The sequence below is a fragment of the Ranitomeya variabilis genome, chromosome 4 (genome assembly GCF_051348905.1).
Source record: "Ranitomeya variabilis isolate aRanVar5 chromosome 4, aRanVar5.hap1, whole genome shotgun sequence".
NCBI lineage: Eukaryota > Metazoa > Chordata > Amphibia > Anura > Dendrobatidae > Ranitomeya > Ranitomeya variabilis.
Window position 1 is genome coordinate 482,056,610 of NC_135235.1, and position 19,332 is coordinate 482,075,941.

The 19,332-nt window shown below is 46.1% G+C and overlaps 1 protein-coding gene across 5 annotated transcripts; it reads right to left on the reverse strand.

Annotated features, from left to right (window-relative positions):
- Positions 1-3,802: 3,802 nt before the first annotated feature.
- SMIM19 (small integral membrane protein 19) lies at positions 3,803-7,684 on the reverse strand. Of its 5 annotated transcripts, none has more exons than XM_077251876.1 (4): positions 7,592-7,684; positions 5,982-6,145; positions 5,087-5,211; positions 3,803-4,145 (listed from the first exon to the last, which is right to left on the reverse strand). In XM_077251876.1, exons 2-4 carry the CDS (start codon positions 6,113-6,115, stop codon positions 4,090-4,092), a joined length of 315 nt encoding a protein of 104 aa, XP_077107991.1. In that variant the 5' UTR covers positions 6,116-6,145; positions 7,592-7,684; the 3' UTR covers positions 3,803-4,089. The 5 variants fall into 5 exon arrangements, with proteins under 5 accessions (XP_077107991.1, XP_077107989.1, XP_077107988.1 ...); XM_077251874.1 differs by lacking the exon at positions 7,592-7,684 and adding an exon at positions 7,334-7,471; XM_077251873.1 differs by lacking the exon at positions 7,592-7,684 and adding an exon at positions 7,294-7,427.
- Between the last annotated feature and the right edge of the window lie 11,648 nt (positions 7,685-19,332).

A 19,332-nucleotide genomic window follows, 5' to 3' on the forward strand; every position in this document is an offset into this window, starting at 1 on the left:
GTTTGGAGAGCTCCTGATGTGCCTAAACAGTGGAAACCCCCCCCAATTCTAACTGAAACCCTAACCCAAACACACCCTTAACCCTAATCCCAACCATAACCCTAACCACACCCCTAACCCTAAACTCAACCCTAATCCCAACCGTAAATGTAATCCAAACCCTAACTTTAGCCCCAACCCCAACTTTAGTCCCAACCCTAACCCTAACTTTAGCCACAACCCTAACCCTAACGGGAAAATGAAAATAAATAAATTTTTTAAAATGTTATTATTTTTCCCTAAGGGGGTGATGGTTTACTTTTATAGCGGGTTTTTTAGCGGATTTTTATGATTGGCAGCCGGAATACACTAAAAGACGCTTTTTATTGCAAAAAATAGTTTTTGCGTCTCCACATTCTGAGAGCTATAATTTTTCCATATTTTGGTCCACAGAGTCATGTGAGGTTTTGTTTTTTGAGGGACGAGTTGACGTTTTTTATTGGTAACATTTTCGGGCACGTGACTTTTTGATCGCTTTTTATTCCGATTTTTGTGAGGTAGAATGAACAAAAACCTGCTATTCATGAATTTCTTTTGGGGGAGGCGTTTATACCGTTCCACGTTTGGTAAAATTGATAAAGCAGTTTTATTCTTCGGGTCAGAACGATTACAGTGATCTCATTTATATCATTTTTTTATGTTTTGGCGCTTTTATACGATAAAAACTATTTTATATAAAAAAGAATTAATTTTGCATCGCTTTATTCTGAGGACTATAACTTTTTTATTTTTTCGTTGATGACGCTGTATGGCAGCTTGTTTTTTGCGGGACAAGATGACGTTTTTAGCGGTACCATGGTTATTTATATGTCTTTTTGATCGCGCGTTATTCTACTTTTTGTTTGGCTGTATGATAATAAAGCGGTTTTTTTTGTGTGGTTTTTTTTACGGTGTTCACTGAAGGGGTAAACTAGTGGGACAGTTTTATAGTGCCGGATGTCTGTAATAATCAGCTGACCCCGGCGGCGATCGGCTGCACTCCCCCCGTACGTCCAATGGGATTAAGGGGTTAAAGGAATCTGCCAGCAGGATTTCACCCCCAGACTATTTATATGCACATGTAGCTCTTTCAAAGACAAGTCCAGCAATACCGGTACATGGCCAGTCCGTTCGTCTGTTACTGAGAAATCATGTGAATAAGGCTGTAGATCTGACGCCTGTCACCCCAGTTTTATTCCCTGCTCAACGTCATCTCCTCCTACTTGTTTGACAGCCTCAATGCTGTGTGATTTCAGGCAAAGGAATCATCAGTCTTGCAGGAGGAGACGACGTTGGGACAAGAATAGAGCTGGAGTGACAGAGGCTTCAAATCTACTACAGTCCTTCAGCCTCATTTACATATCAATTCAAGTGTTGACTTCTCAGTAATGGACTGGCAATGTAATGTACCGGTATTGCTGGACTTGTGTTTGAAAGAGCTACATGCACATATAAATAGTCTAGGGTGTGAAATCCTGCTGTCAGACTCCCTTATAAACAACTTTAACAAAAAAAAACAAAACAACAATTTTGGTATTGCTGCAATTATACTGACCTGATGAATTATGCTGCCAAGTCATATTTTACCACACACTGAATCTCTTAAAAATAAAACCCCTAAAAACAATGCAGAATTTGCATTTATTTTACCACTTCATTCCCCACAATCCCCTTCCCATTGTAATTAGCATCAGTGATCCAAGAATCTCCTGCGGCACAGCAGAGATGAGCGATGTCAGCAGACTGTCATGTAAGGGGACTTTTGCCCTTCAGCAGGACTGTCGGTGCCCCACGATCCAGATAAAAACACAATTCATCGGGTGCCTGTTGTATAATAAAGGCGATTCTCCGTAATCCAGTGCAGATTTCATGTCTAAAATCCACAGGAAAACCTGCATGTTACCTATGGATTTTGCTTTAAATCCATATTCTATAAAGATGGATATGTAAAAACTTTGCTGCAGGCCCTAAAATCGGTGCTCATCTTTCACGTTATGTAAAGATTATCCAATGCTGATGGCAAGATCAGGCAGTCATGAAACCACAAGTATGATTTGTATACTTCCGGCCACATCACTAGTCGTGCATAGTCTTGCTCAATTGGCTTGTAAAACTCCCCATACATTATGATGGCCCCACATCGCGGTAGGTATATGCCTGTCAATGTACTAATTGTTTTAATATATACACACTTATATATATATATAATATAACTCAGCTCGCCCTGGTCTCTGCAGTGTGTTCTGAAGCTCCACAAAGGGAGCATGATGAAGTAATGTAATCGCCCCAGCTGAGCTCAGACGCACAGGGAGAATAGGAAGCTGACAGCTCCCTGTTCCATCATTGCTGTATCCTGTCTCTGCATCCAGTGAAATGCAGACACAGTTGAGAATGTAACACTGGCGATTACCCCCCAACCCAGTCATGCAGCCTGCAACTATTAGGCTTCTTTTACACTTACCGGGTTTTTTGCAGCCCATATCGCCGCAATTTTCACGGTCTGCCACAATAACCGCTAAAAACTTGCAAATCGCCGTTTTTCGGGTTTCCAATACTATGGAAGTAGCATTGGAAAAATAAAATGGCATTCCGCAAAACTGGAAGTCACGGTGCACCGCAAAAACAAAATTGATTTTCAATGGGGGCCGTGTCCGTAAGCCGTGAAAAAGATGGAGCAGGCTTGATCTTTTTTCACGGCCATAAATACGGCCCTCACGGCGCACTGTGAAATTATTGCGGACCCATAGAAATCTATTGGGGCCGCAAAACCACGGTTAGTGTAAAAGAAGCCTTAGCAGTGAGCCACTAGTCTCCACCCACCAGCTGAGAGACAACTGAAAAGTAGAAATAGAGCATGCAGAGGTGAAAACGGGTGAAAAGTACAGCATACTAATCAAATAATCGATAGTAGTGAGTAGATACATAAAATGACTAATAGTAGCTTTATTAGTAGAAAATAAACAAAAACCATAATAGATATACAACGCACAGATAAAAATCATGTATACTCCCCCTTCCCTTCTGAATATAATAGGTTCTGGTAGAATTCTGACCTATGAACTCTGCATGAGGTACATTATTAGTCAATATTAGTGATGAGAGCGTGTGCTCGTTACTCGGGTGTTCTCCGAGTATCTTGGGCGTGCTCGTAGATTATGTTTGTGTCCCCGCAACGGCATGATTTGGGCTGTTAGACAACCTGAACACATGCAGGGATTGCCTGTTTGTTAGGGAATTCCCACATGTATTAATCATACAGCTGCAGGGACACAAACAATCTACGAGCACGCCAAAAATACTTGGAGAACACCGGAGCATGCTTGGAAAACCCGAGTAACGAGCACTCTCGCTCATCACTAGTCAATATCAATACATTTCTTTTGTTTTGTACATGCAAACCAGTTAGGAAAAAGGAAGATTTGGATTCTGGAATGAGTGGTCTTTCAGCTTAAGAGCACAGAGACCTGCGCTCTGACGTAAATTAGGGGCGCCCATAAATTACCAGGTTTGTGTGAACATAGCCAGTTGTCCCATCTACTTACAAAGGCAGCATGTAAGGCTCTGTTCACATCAGTGTCATGGGGTATATTTCGAAGAGAGAAGTAAGAATAATAACCCTGTCAGTACAGATGGATGACGACCTTGTACAGGAGATAATTCACGACAAGCCGCATTTACCTGCCTCACCGAACCTACGTCTCCTTACAGCATCATTCTAAAACCCATGTATCTGTGGTCATTAATCTCTGGCTCGGTCAGATCCAGTTTGTCTTCAGTCCAAAAGTCACAACATTTTGTAAAAGTTTATTGATGTTGCATCTTATGACTGTCAGATCACAGACAAAAAAACACCGTGAGTGATGAAGAGGGTAAAAGGGTAAAATGGATCTTCTGTGTGCCTGAAAAATGTATATATACATAATGCAGTACTAACATGCTGTCCAATTTCAAGACCAAAAAAAAAAAGTTCTTTTGGAGTTAAATCATTATTTGAATTTATGGTGGAACTTGGTCTGTGCCATCGGTACATCAGCACTGCAAGAAAAACCTAGAAGCGTCCTCTGCATCATGTCACTCCACAGTAAGCTGGACGCTGTCACTCTGACTGTGCTGATCGTGTTTCCGTGCTGAAAAAAAAAATACAGTTTCCTTATTATTCACCAATTTACAGGCGCCTGGCAGTCAGCTTCCTCGGCAATTAGTTGAGAGTGATAAGCACCACTTTACACTATTGTTTACCAGGGATGGGGTGCGCGCTGGAGTATCCAGACCCCCTCAAAAAATTGATTTCTGGAGGACTAGAGTCGGAATCCACAAATCTTAAGAATAAGCCAGCAATTTTAATGGGGTTGTCTAATACTCGGACAACTCCTTCTGAATCCCTTATATTTCCCTCCAGTAAAACAATAACACTTATTTTCACCTCCGATGCCGACACTGTCCCAGCACTAACTTTCCCAGGGATCACGTGACATTATGTCACGCAATCCCTGTGGCCAATCATTGCTGGGTTTACTCTCTTCCTTCGGATAAATCAAGACATCAGGAGGGAGTGAGACAGAAGCTTCATCTCTCACCTCCTTTGGATGGCAGTTATGTCCGAAAGAGGAGAGAGTGAAGCTAGAAATGATTTGCTGTAGGGATCGCGTGACTTTATCCCTGGGAGAGCCAGTGCCAACACCGCTGTGATGCCGCATGCACCGGAGGGGAGTATAACTGTTATTATTTTACTGGGGGGAAACATTGGGATAGTGGACAACCCCTTTAAAGTCCTGAAAAACCATTTCAATGTCAAAGCCAATTAAACCATTTTCTCTGTGCAGGACCATGTACTATGCAGAGAAAATCATCTCTGTGGCAAAAGTAAGAGGAAATCTCAGAAGAGGCTGCATTCCTCTGCATCCAGGGCCCTGCAGGGGTCTCCGCTATCAGTTCTAGCCATATAGAGAAACTTTCTAACTTTACACATACATGTCCCTGTCATTTCTATTTTTACCTGATAAAATAGATATTCTTTGCAGCAAAAGAACATATTTGGACTAGAGATAACAAATAGTGAGAAACTTACCAATGTAATACATTTCCAGTTGCTGACGGAGGCGAATCTTCTTCATGTCATCGTAGAAATTGGGCTGGGCTGAAGCTTCCACTGTTGGTGGGACGGTGAAAATTCTCATGATCTTTCTTTTATTCCTGGAAGAAAACATCTTAGAACGTCACTTAGGTCCCAAGGCTGCAACATCAGTCTGGGCATCCTCAGCGCCTGGCCAGGGGTCCCCTGAAGAACAGCCTTCTTTACAGTATAGCAAACTTGCTGCTTTCTCATATCACATCAGTCAACACATTTTGACCAAAATATTGGATTATATAATGCTTGACTCACTCCAGGAATCTACAGGAGTAGTGGTTTCCTGGGAATGGTTCCCCCATGGGAATAGGGATGGAAATCGCTGACACAGAATATAATATGGCTCCATTCACTTTCGTACTGGAGGCGAGCGGTGACAATGAGGTTACCTACAGAGACCCAAATCCCAGCCCTATATTACTTATTATTAATGATAGATAGATAATTATAGCTGGTGTATGTATCCTGAAATTCAGGGTCAGAATGGCCATATAATACTTTTTCCCACCTAGTTTGAATGACAGTTCCTCAGTGTCCCTCCCACCTACTGAGATCTCACAATGCTCAGAAGCAGCAGCTGTCAGTCAGGCAGGTCGGGTAGAGACTGGACACACTTATGAGCTCTGCTGCTCTATTGCTGGATTCATAAAATGCTTATTTTAATACCAGGATTCTACATTAATGTTTAAATAGGTTTTCAAAGTAAGTACACCAATCTTAGAAATCTGTTTAATAATGTATGGACTTTGTACTGTTGAATCTAGAGATCTCATTTAAAATTTCCTGGAGGTATGAAGAGAAACATTAAAAAAACAAACTTGTAAGAGAAACTCACTTTCTGGCATACATGAAAAGGCCAAAGCTGACAAGAATCACTATCAAGTAGACATTGGTTGCTTCATTCCAGGCCTCATGTACAGAATAGTCAATGGCCCCATCATCTGCCATTACCCCAAATCCTCGTGACATGTCCTGTACGAGCGGCTTCTAATGTCGGAACTGCAAAAAAGTGATTACTGAAGACAGACACATGCTGATAAAAATACAATCATCTAGCTGCAAAACAACGGGGAACTTACACTAACAAAATGAAAAAATCTGTCACATAAATGCAGAATGGGGCTGGGACACTGAAGCCCTATCCTTAAAGGGAATCTGCCAGGTTTTTGCTATGTGATCTGAGGACAGCAGAATAAAAAGGCTGAAACACAGAATTCAGCGATGTGTCACTGATCATGCTGTGTGCTCTTTACTTACAATGAAGGTTTCATCATTAGAACATTATCATTGCCCAGAGTAGCTGCCTTGTACCAAGTGGTCCGACCACATCCCCTCCTCTGTTAAGCAGCCCACCGTCAATAGACAATGTACACGGAGAGTTGAGGTGTGTGTGTGGGGTTAGCTTTCTCAACTCTGCTACACACTACATCCAATTGTAGAACTGCTGCATGTAGGAAGCAAAATGACATATCTCTGGAATCAGGGGCTCTGCCCCTACATTATGCTGCTCTCAGATGGGGTAGCAAAAAGCTGCTGACAGATTCCCTTTAAAGGGGATGTGCCAGGATCTCTCTTCAGGAGCACAGGGCTTTCTGGCCTCCTGCTTGCTGGGAATCTACGCTCTCCTGACTGACTATCCTCCTCCTTTATCTGTCAGATTGGAGGCAGCTCATAAAATAATCAACCGGTCCAATGAAACGCGTAGATTTGGAAGTTCTTTACCATGGGCAGTCAGTACACCCTGCAACAATAATCTCCACAAACATAGATAAAATCAGCACTATATAATAGCCAGGTGCCCGGGCAGTCAGTGCGCATGTGCCAGCTGCAGCCATCCCTGCCAGCCTGACGTGCTCCTGTGGCCATGGCTACTGACACCATTGTTATCTGTGACCTCTGACCTCCCTTCGGACTCATAATGTGGAGCTACTGTTATTCCTTGGACCTGATGTGGCAGATAAAGGAGAACAGAGCAGGTTCTGAGGGTCTCATGGCACGGATCAGGTACACAGCACAACCAGGCCCTCTTCCCTGTATATAGGAGCCCTGTTGGGTGGCGGCAGGATACGGCAGCCCCATCACACCCACACCAGTGACGTCATACATGTGAAAAGGCTCCAGACTCATGAGGAGTGCGGCCTCAGTACCTGCGCCGGACCTGCCGCAGCCGCAACTACCGCCTCCTACCTGCGCCACTCATCACCGTCTACTACAGACCCGTCACGTGACACCTCCAGCCCGCCCTCTCTCTGGTAAAAGTCACGCTGCTATTGGTTACAGCTACGGGGACCCCGATTGGTCGGCTCGGGCTGCTTGTCCGAAAATGGTGCGGTTATCAGACAAAAGAAGCTGAGCGACGATGGTAAAAGCTCCCATCGATGTGCATTAGCCACTCATCATGATTGGCTGACGTAAGGATAGTGGGAGTATAAAGCCGCTGCTCACTGTCCTCCTGCCGTAAGAAGATGCCCTCTGCGTCATTCACATAGCCCGAGGAAATCTAGCGCCTGCGCAGAGAAATCGCCGCCTCGCCCCTGCGCAGTGCGCACTATGCTCTGCCCTAAGTGCAGGCAGGCAGAGCCTAAATTATAGCGGTGCATGCGCACTTCTGTTTGGGCTCTGCCAGCAGTAGGGCTGAGTGTAGGTAATGGATAAACAAATGGGTTAAATCTGCGCTGCCATGTGGAAAAGATGAAGGATGCCAATCCGAGTGCAAGCGGTTTATTTGTCCACGCGTTTTGAAGTATACATACCACGATATCATGGTCCGTGTCCTCACGGTTGTCCTGGAGAAGTATACTTCAAAACGCGTTGACAAATAAACCTCTTGCACTCGGATTGGCATCCTTCATCTTTTCCACATGGCAGCGCAGATTTAACCCATTTGTCCATTACCGGTCCTTTCATCCTCTCGTGGGTCTGCAGAAGCCTAAGCGTTATCAGTGGTTCTGTGCACACAATTCCTTTTTGCATTTTACCCAGATAAGACCCTATTTGTGCTTTGTGTGCTTTTATTTGCTGTAGTTCAGAAAAAAAATCACTGCACACGTACAAGAAAAAATAGGTATTAAGCTTACCGTTAATGATGTTTCCAGGAGTCCATCCTGACAGCACCCTAGAGGACGTCGTCCTCCCCTTGCTGGGACAGGAAACACACGAGAGTTCAAAAGGTCCTGTCCCACCCCCAATCCTTAGTGTTGTAACAAGAACCGCCTCAAGGAAACGCAGAAAAAGATTCTTTAATGGTAAATAGAACATATTACATCGTATACCAGGAACATATTACATCATATGCTAGGAACGTATTACATATATGCCAGGGTTATATTACATCATGCATATAAATATTACCAGGGAGGGAACTACCCGTGCTGTCAGGATGGACTCCTGGAAACATAATTAACGGATTTTATCTAGCTGTTCCTGGGTTAATTTACCTGATCCTCGGATTGGAAGCTGGGCCATGCCCATTGCCTTTAAATAGTTCTCCTGATCATTGGGCGTCGCCGATTACAGCTTCTGTCTTGTGCGTTGTTATCTCGGTCTGGAGTGGAGAGCTGGTTGTTGGAGATTCGTTGCTGGTGGTGTATTTTCCTTTGTCTTATTTACTCCTTCCTAATATTTGTATTTATTTTGCCCTGCACATTTATTGTGTATTCCTGAGTGACTGCGGCGTGGTGTATATTTTCCTTTATCCTTGTCTGTGCTAACTGTGGGTATTGGTGTATTACCTCTTCACTGGGTGGTGGGCGCAGTTTCAGCCTAGGGTTGAAACAGGAGACAGGGTGAGGTTTGAGGCCTGGACATGCACACCATCAGTGTAAACTCCAGGTAGAGGGTCAGTCAGGATTTCCCTAGTCTGAGGGAAATTGCAGGGGTCCGGGTTATTAGCTCTTGCTCACCTAGTCTCCCCGTGACATTATAATCGGCCCAACAAAAAAAAAAAAAGGGGTTTCTTTTTTTTGTGTGTGTGTTTTGTCATGGATCCCATGACTTCCATAACCCGCCAGTTGGAGGCGCTGTCCCTACAGGTCACTGAGTTGAGGGGGGCAGTACAGCAACAGGGACTAGCAGTATCTAATGTGCAAGCTGGAGCCACAGGAAGAGTTGCTGAGCCTAAATTTCCTTTGCCTGAAAAATTTGCTAGGGAACGCAGTAAATTTGTTTCTTTTCATGAAGCTTGCAAACTATATTTCCGTATGCGTCCGATCTCCTCGGGTAATGAGGCTCAGCGTGTGGGCCTGGTGTTGTCATTGTTAAGCGGGGATCCCCAAGCATGGGCGTTTTCTTTGCCATCTGATTCTGCTGCATTTGATTCTGTGGAGAGTTTTTTTTTCCTCTCTTGGAAAAATCTACGATGAACCTGACAGAATGGCTCTAGCAGAATCTAAGATACGCACTATTCGCCAGGGGGGGCGAGTTGCAGAGGATTACTGTTCTGAATTTCAGCGCTGGGCGATCGATACACAATGGAATGATCCAGCATTGCGCAGTCAGTTTATTCATGAGGTTTCTGGAAGGGTTAAAAAAGCCCTTCTGATGTACGAGACTCCTGCTTCTCTAGATTCCGCTATGAGTCTGGTTGTCCGCGTTGATCGCCGTTTGCGTCAGGGGGAGCATGAGACACCGCCTATGGGAGAGGGTTTAAGTTCACGTGAGGTTGCTGCAGGTGAGCCCACGGAGCCTATGCAAATCGCAGGGGTGTCACATGTGAAGCCTCGAGCCCCTGAGCTCAGGAAGCAGGGAGCCTGTTTTTACTGTGGTAAAACTGGTCATTTTATTAACATCTGTCCTCTGCTGTTTAAGAAAAACGCAACGGCGGAAAACTTCTAAGCTCAGAGGGTGTGGAGGAGACCAATCTGAGCTTATGTATATCCTCCATGGTGGTTTCTCAATGCATGCTCCCTGCTAAGGTTTTTATCGCTGGCAGTGAGCTGCCAATTACTGTTTTTGTGGATAGTGGTTCAGCCACAAATCTCATTGATGAGGAGTTTGCGCGCACAGCAGGTTTTAGGATTGAAAAACTGTCTCATCCTATCCGCGTGGTCACCATCAATGCTGCTCCTCTCTCTCAGGGGGAGATTACTGAATTTGTGGCTGAGGTGAAACTCCACATAGGAGTTCTACATTCCGAGCGGGTTACATGTAAGGTGCTCAAGAATCTTCCTGCTCAGGTGGTTTTGGGTTTTCCTTGGTTGTCTATGCACAACCCGGTAATTGACTGGAAAACTCAGGACATAATTCAGTGGAGCGAGTTCTGCCAGGAGAATTGCCTGGCCACATGTGTGGCTGCGGTGACTTCAAGCGTTCCGGAGTCACTTCTGGATTTTGTGGATGTGTTCTCTGAGAAGGGTTGTTCAGAGTTGCCGCCACATCGTCCCTATGACTGTTCTATCAGGTTTAAACCAGGGGCCAAATTGCCTAAAGCAAGGATGTTTGACATCTCCGGTCCGGAGAGACAAGCGTTAAAAGATTATATTGCTGAAAGCTTGAGCAAAGGGCACATCAGGCCGTCATCCTCGCCGGTGGCAGCAGGGTTCTTCTTCGTGAAGAAGAAAGATGGCGGATTACGCCCGTGTTTGGATTTCAGGGAGTTGAACCAGATTACGATTCGTGATCCATACCCTATGCCACTGATACCAGATTTGTTCAACCAGGTTGCAGGTGCTAAGTGGTTTACCAAGCTTGACCTCAGGGGGGCGTACAACCTCATAAGAGTCCGTCAAGGTGATGAGTGGAAGACGGCTTTTAATACCCCTGAGGGTCATTTTGAAAATTTGGTGATGCCATTTGGGTTGACTAACGCACCTGCAGTGTTCCAACATTTCATCAATGATGTGTTCTCGCATGTTTTGGGGAAATTCGTTATCGTGTACCTAGATGACATTCTCATATATTCTTGCGACCGTGATGCTCATTTAGATCATGTCAGGCAGGTGTTACAGCTTCTCAGAGAGAATAAGCTGTATGCTAAACTTGAGAAATGTGTATTTTTTGTTCAAGAGTTGCCTTTCTTGGGTTATATTGTGTCTGCTTCTGGTTTTAAAATGGACGCCGCTAAGGTGCAAGCGGTGCTGCATTGGGAACGTCCTGATAACCTGAAAGCACTTCAGCGGTTCCTTGGGTTTTCTAACTACTATAGGAAATTTATCAAGGATTTTTCCATCATTGCTAAACCGCTAACTGACATGACTAAAAAGGGTACCAATTTCTCCGTTTGGCCTGAGGCTGTTGTGCGCGCATTTGAATTTCTTAAGAACAGTTTTGTTTCAGCCCCCATTCTTGTGCAGCCAGACGTATCAAAACCCTTTGTTGTGGAAGTCGATGCGTCTGAGGTTGGTGTGGGGGCGGTACTATCTCAAGGCTCATCTTTGAGTGGTTTGCGTCCGTGCGCCTATTTCTCCAAGAATCTGTCATCCGCCGAACGTAACTACGATATCGGCCACAGGGAGTTGTTGGCTATTAAGTTGGCCTTTGAGGAATGGCGACTAGTGTTGAGCATTCCGATACCGCAAGTATCGGGTATCGGCCGATACTTGCGGGTATCGGAATTCCGATACCGAGATCCGATACTTTTGTGGTATCGGGTATCGGTATCGAAACAACATTAATGTAATAATGTGTAAAAGAGAGAATTAAAATAAAAAATATTGCTATACTCACCTCTCCGACGCAGCCTGGACCTCACCGAGGGAACCGGCAGCGTTGTTTGCTTAAAATTCGCGCGTTTACTTCCTTACGTGAAGTCCCGGCTTGTGATTGGTCGCGTCGCCCATGTGACTGCGACGCGACCAATCACAAGCCAGAACGTAATTTTAAAATCCTGAAGGACCTAAAATTACGGCACGGCTTGCTGTGATTGGTCGCGTCGCGGCCACATGGGCGACGCGACCAATCACAAGCCGGGACGTCACGGGAGGCAGGACATGCGCGCATTTTAAAATGCGCGCGTGTCCAGCCTCCCGTGACGTCACGGCTTGTGATTGGTCGCGTTGCCCATGTGACCGCGACGCGACCAATCACAAGCCAGAACGTAATTTTAAAATCCTGAAGGATTCCCTCAGTGAGGTCCAGGCTGCGTCAGAGAGGTGAGTATAGCAATATTTTTTATTTTAATTCTTTCTTTTACACATTAATATGGATCCCAGGGCCTGAAGGAGAGTTTCCTCTCCTTCAGACCCTGGGAACCATCAGGGATACCGTCCGATACTTGAGTCCCATTGACTTGTATTGGTATCGGGTATCGGTATCGGATTGGATCCGATACTTTGCCGGTATCGGCCGATACTTTCCGATACCGATACTTTCAAGTATCGGACGGTATCGCTCAACACTAATGGCGACACTTCTTGGAGGGGTCGGTACATCAGGTTACTGTTATTACCAATCATAAGAATCTACTGTATTTGGAGTCAGCCAAGCATCTGTCCCCCAGGCAGGCTCGCTGGGCATTGTTTTTCACGCGGTTCAATTTTGTTGTCACAGACCGGGGTCTAAAAACACTAAGGCGAATGCTCTGTCCAGGTGTTTTCCGGGGGGAGAACCTCGGGAGGATCCAGTACCCATCCTCCAAAAGGGTGTTGTGGTTTCGGCTCTCACTACCGAGGTTGAGGCTGAGATTCCCGAGGCTCAGGAGGAGGTACCATCTGAGCTTCCCATAAACAAATCTTTTGTACCGCTTCATCTCCGCTTAAAGGTTTTGGCGGAGCATCATGATTTTGTCCTGGCTGGCCACCCAGGGTTTAGAGGTACCTTGGAGTTGGTGTCACTTCGGTTTTGGTGGCCCAAGATCCGACAGGACGTGGTCTCATACGTGTCAGCTTGTACCACGTGCGCTAGGGCTAAGACGCCCCGCTCCCGTCCTGTTGGCACACTACTTCCTCTTGAGGTACCTAGTAAGCCATGGACAGAAATCTCCATGGATTTCATCACTGATTTGCCCTCATCAGCTGGGAACACGGTCATCTTGGTGATTGTTGATCGGTTTTCAAAAATGTTGAACTTTGTGTCTTTGCCTTCGTTGCCTAACACTAAGACTCTGGCTCAGGTATTTGTGCAGGAGGTGGTCAGACTTCATGGGGTTCCGTCTGACATCGTGTCTGATAGGGGGGTCTCAGTTTGTGGCAAAATTTTGGAAAGCATTTTACTCACGGCTGGGGATGAAGTTGTCTCATTCTTCGGCGTTTCATCCTCAGTCAAATGGTCAGACTGAGCGTATGAACCAAAATTTGGAACAGTACCTATGCTGCTTTGTCTCTGATAACCAGGAGGAGTGGTCTACATTTCTTCCTTTGGCTGAGTTTGCCATCAATAATCACCGTCAGGAGTCATCTGTGGAGTCTCCGTTTTTTTGTGTTTACGGGTTACATCCTCAATTTTGTACTTTGAGTCAGAGGGGCTCTTCCGGCGTTCCGGAGGAGGACCAGATGGGAGCACAATTGTCGTCAGTCTGGAGGAGAGTTAAACAGCGCCTGTTGAGTGTGGGTGCTATTTGTAGAGAATTAGTCTGCACTCAGCTAGTATATAGAAGGTGCTGGTGTAACGGACAATAAGTCCTAATCACAGTAACCAAAATATACACCGCACTCACGGATGGAATATATTGCAAAAAAAGTCATGTGACAATTTATTTGTGTACATACATATCAGAACAAAATCATATGTCATATAGAGCGTATACAGATAAAAGCGTATACAGATATATGCAGAGTGTGGGTGCTAGGTACAAACGTGTGGCTGACAGTAGGCGTGTGCCAGGTCCGGACCTGAGTGTGGATAACTGGGTGTGGTTATCCACAAAAAACATAAGACTCAAAATACCGTCCCTTAAATTGGGTCCTCGGTTTATTGGTCCATTTAGGGTCACCGCCGTCATTAACCCAGTAGCGTACCGATTGGAGCTCCCTACGGTGTATAAGATACACGTGTTCCACAGGTTTCTTCTAAAGAAGGTGGTGGGTTCTGTGGATGCGGCGCCCATGCCACCTCCAGTCTTGGTGGATGGTAATTTGGAATTTGAAGTCTCCAAGGTGGTTGACTCTCGTGTAGTGCGCCGCACTTTACAGTACTTGGTACACTGGCGTGGTTATGGGCCTGAGGAGAGGTCCTGGGTACCAGCCTCGGACGTTCATGCGGATCGGCTGGTCAGGTTTTTTCATCGTCGCCATCCAGACAAGCCGGGTCCTATAAGCCGTGAGGGCCCTGGGGTCCCTCATAGAAGGCGGGGTACTGTCATGTCAGATGCTGTTCAGACCAGGTCGTTCGACAGACAGCGGTAATTCCGCTTTTGACCACTATGTGCTCATTGGCGTCGGCTAGATTTTATCTAGCTGTTCCGGGGTTAATTTACCTGATCCTCGGATTGGAAGCTGGGCCATGCCCATTGCCTTTAAATAGTTCTCCTGATCATTGGGCGTCGCCGATTATAGCTTCTGTCTTGTGCGTTGTTATCTCGGTATGGAGTGGAGAGCTGGTTGTTGGAGATTCGTTGCTGGTGGTGTATTTTCCTTTGTCTTATTTACTCCTTCCTATATTTGTATTTATTTTGCCCTGCACATTTATAGTGTATTCCTGTGTGACTGCGGCGTGGTGTATATTTTCCTTTATCCTTGCCTGTGCTAACTGTGGGTATTGGTGTATTACCTCTTCACTGGGAGGTGGGCGGAGGTTTCAGCCTAGGGTTGAAACAGGAGACAGGGTGAGGTTTGAGGCCTGGACATGCACACCATCAGTGAAAACTCCAGGTAGAGGGTCAGTCAGGATTTCCCTAGTCTGAGGGAAATTGCAGGGGCCCGGGTTATTAGCTCTCGCTCACCTAGTCTCCCCGTGACAAAATCATGGGGAGGCGATATCACCTCTAAGACCAAACTTTGTGCCATCCTCTTTCAGGGACACCATGTGTTCGGGCCAGTCTTGGATGACATTCTTGAAAAGGCGTCTGATATGAAAAAATCGCTTCCCAAACAAAAAATCACTAGGAAGCGTTTTTTTTCGTCCCCCTCGTGAACAGTCCTCCCAGAGGGAGTTCAGGGATAAAGGTAAATCGGGCTGATGGAGCTACCCGAAAGGTAGAGGCAGGAACATCCTTGTTCCCCAATAACAGCAGACCCCTGATAAACAGTGACTCTCCGGTGGTGGGCCGACTTTCGCAATTTCTCACCCAATGGCAGTCTATATCCACCAACCAGTGGATCCTCTACACCATACAATTCGGGTTGAAGTTGGAATTCGAGAGTCTTCCCCCCAATGCCTGAGGATTACCCCAGAACAGCCCCCAGACCTCCAGGACTTCCTTCTACAATTACAGGATCTCTTGCGAGAAAAAGTAATTAAGTAATTTCTCAAGTACCTCAGCAGGATTTAGGCAGAGACCATTACTTTTGTCTATTCCTCATAAGGAAGCCCTCCGGGAAATGCAGAGTGATCATAAATTTAAAACCTCTGAATCAGTTCATCAGATACCGGAAGTTCAAGATGGAGTCAATCAGAACAGCAATCCCACTTATCGGGCAGAACTGGATGATGGCTACGATAGACCTGAGGGACGCCTATTACCATGTTCCAATCCATCCGGATCACAGGACGTTCCTCAGGTTCGCGGATCTCCCACAACCGCAGGATCACCCATTTTCGGTTCAATGTGCTCCCCTTCAGCGTATTCTCAGCTCCGAGGGTGTTCTCAAAGGTTATGAGAGAAGCAATCATATTCATCCGACTTCAGGGAATTTGCTTCGTCCCATACTTAAACGACCTTCTTATCATGGCTCCATCAATATCTCAGCTGAACCGGGATGTGTCAAAGACACTAGGTATACTCAAATCCCTGGGCTAGATCCCGAATCTCCAGAAATCGGACCTGCACCCCTCCACAAGGAAAAAATTCCCGGGGATTCTCTTTGACTTGGAAAAAAGAACATCCTTCCTTCCCGAAGATCGGCAGTGCGACCTTAGTCAGAGGATCTCCAGATTCAGACAACAAAGGTCAACAACCTTAAAAGAGTCCATGTCCATTCTGGGGTCCCTAACTTCGTGTATGCAGGGAGTATCCTGGGCTCAGGCACATACACGAACCCTCCAAACTCACGTCCTCCTATACTCACGGAGATATTGGAAGGTTCTATCCAGAAAGATTCCGCTTCCCGGACACGTGAAGTCGGCCCTCTCATGGTGGTTGAATGGCCGAAACCTACGGCAAGTGGTAAGCTGGGATCAGCTTCCCCTGAAAGTTCTTCATACAGATGCCAGCCAAAGAGGTTGGGGCGCCGTGGTGGAGGAAACATATTTTCATGGACTACGGTCCCCGGTTATAATATCCAGATCTTCCAACCTGAGAGAATTAAAGGCAGTGGAGGAAGCACCGATAGCCACTTAATCTCTCATCCGTGGCCATCATGTCCGTGTCTACTCTGACAACGTAACGGCGGTGGCCTATCTCAGACATCAAGGGGGCCTGAAATATGCCAGCCTGAAACTAATTGCAGCACGGATATTTCTCTGGGCAGAGAAACACCTGCTATCAAGCTCAGCAGTACATCTGAAGGGCTCGGACAACACCCAAGCGGACTTCCTCAGCAGGAAGGACATCCAACCCGGGGAATGGTGCCTGAACCAAGAGGTCTTCTGATCCCTAACCTCGAGATGGGGGAACCCGAAGGTCGACTCATTTGCAAACGCCCAAAATGAAAAATCAAAAACATATTTCTCCCTCAGTCCCGTGTATGAAGCTCAGAGGATAGATGCTTTTGCCCTTCCATGGACTTTCAACCTGGCTTACGCCTTTCCACCAATCCCGATGCTGGCAAAGACTCTGCAAAAGATCCGGTCAGACCAAGTCACGATAATCTTAATTGCCCCAATGTGGCCGGGGCGGAGCTGGTACAGCGCCTTGATGGATATGGCCCAGGAAGGTCCCCTACTTCTCCCTCAAAGAACCGACCTCCTTTGTCAGGGTCCCCTACTTCACCCAGGGCTCAAAAAATTGAACCTTGCAGCCTGGCTACTGAGGCCGGCATCCTAAGAGCCAGGGGCCTCTCGGACAGGGTAATCCAAACTCTCCAAAAGAGTAGGAAACCTGTGACCAATGCCATCTATGGCAAAGTGTGGAAGAAGTTCTCTTCCTGGTGTCTTCCCGTGTCCCTGATCCCTTCCACCCCAACATTGCTCAAATCCTAGACTTCCTCCAGAAGGGTTTAGGTCTAGGGCTTACCCCAAGTAAGCTAAAGGTTCAGGTTTCGGCCCTTAGTTCATATTTTGACCAGGACCTGGCCGGTCACCGCTGAATCAAAAGGTTCATGACTTCTGCAAGCAGATTACGTCCTAGACTCCCTAGTCGGGTTCCCCCTGGGATCTAAATTTAGTGCTCAATAGTCTAACTCAGCCCCCCTTCGAGCCCTTGCCTTCATTACCCCTTAAAATCCTAAAGCTTAAGACTGTGTTCCTTGTGGCAATTACCACGGCTAGGCACATAGGAGAATTGCAGGCCCTGCCGGTACAAGAACCCTTCCTATCTATAGGAATAGTATAGTCTTGCGTCTAGATCCCTTCTTTATGCCCAAAGTCGTCTTGGATTTTCATAGGGGTCAGGATGTTGTATTGCCCTCATTTTACCCAAATCCTTCCAATGCGAAGGAAGGAAATTTCCACACCCTGGATGTCCGCAGGGTGGTCCTCCACTACCTGGAACAGTCCAGAGCCTGGAGGATCAAACAGAACCTCTTTATCCAGTTTTCAGGCCAGAATAAAGGAAAGAAAGCTGCTAAAAGCACAATCGCAAACTGAATTAAGCAGGCCATCTGCCTTGCATACTCGGCAAAAGACCTCCCTCCTCCGATTTCTCTGAAGGCTCATTCCACTCGGTCAATCTCCACATCACGGGCAGCAAGAGGGAACGCCTCATCTGAGCAGATATGCAGAGCCGCTACCTGGTCTTCTGTACATACCTTCATCAGACACTAGAGATTAAATTTCGACAGGGATCTTGCATTTGGCAGACATGTTCTACAGGCCGTAGTCCCTCCCTAAGAAATTATCATTGGTATAACTCCAAGGTGACTGTCGTGGAAGGTGACTAGAGAAAATAGAAATAGTCTTACCTTTAATTCGGTTTCTAGGAACCTTCCATGACAGCACTAATTTCCCTCCCTATCTGATATTCATTGGATGATTCCTGCACTTTGGTGGAAACTATTCTTGCTTGTATGTCCGGAAAAACATTGGAGGTAGCAGGAAGGGGAGGGTTATTTAACCTCTTTGTGTTTCCTGTCCCCCATTAGGGTGGGGGAGACATCCTCCAAGGTGACAGCCATGGAAGGTTTCTAGAAACCGAATTACCGGTAAGACTAATTCTATTTTTTCACGTGACTTCACGTGGTTCTGTTTAACTTCAAACATACCAGCCACCTTTTTTTTTTTCAGCCCAATGATTTTTAGACCGTAGTTACCTGCTCACCTCTCTCTCGAACAGCCGCGAGACATGCAGCCTTGGGGACTCGAACATATTTTTTGACCACGCCGAAAACACTTGGTTAGCACATAAGCATGCTCAGATAACTCCTTACCCGAGAACTTTCGCTCATCACTAGTTGCCATGTGACCATAAATGTGCAACTTGCATAGTTCCATCCTTATTTTTTTGCATTGGGCAAGGCCAAGCACATCTTGTCCGCACGTGACCACCCACTCTGACCAGCAGTACCAGAGAATCTTTAGAGTGTGCACGCTGTAAGGCCGGTGTCACAATTGCAGCTGCAATGCAAGAAACTTGCATTAGTCTCTCGCATCAATATCCGAAATTTTGCATTTCCGTGCGGGCACCGCACACCTCAAATCGCTGCATGCGGACACATCTGCATACAACGCATGTCCCTGCGTACCCAATGTTAAAGATAGGTACGCAGGGAAACGCCGGACGCAGCCGGCAGTAGGCGGAGCTTCACGGAGGAAGCAAGGAGGAAGTACACTGCCATCCACAGCGCACAGGAACGCAAGTCTGAAACCAGCCTTACATTTATCATTGTTAAACCGCATCTGCCATCTTTCAGCCCAAGTTTCCAACTTATCCAGATCCATCTATGCAGAATACTATCTTCTTTTGTATTGACATAGTACCCCACTTGTCACAGCGACCCAGTTAGAGAATATATCATTTATAACCACCCTCTGCTTTCTATCACTTATCCAGTTACTTA

Coding starts and splice junctions, on each gene's coding strand:
- SMIM19 (XM_077251876.1), bottom strand. CDS start 6,115: ATGTCACGAGGATTTGGGGTAATGGCAGATGATGGGGCCATTGACTAT. Junction 5,212..5,981: donor CTTTTCATGTATGCCAGAAA/GTGAGTTTCTCT, acceptor GTTTTCTTCCAG/GAATAAAAGAAAGATCATGA. Junction 4,146..5,086: donor ACTGGAAATGTATTACATTG/GTAAGTTTCTCA, acceptor TTTTTTTTTCAG/CACGGAAACACGATCAGCAC.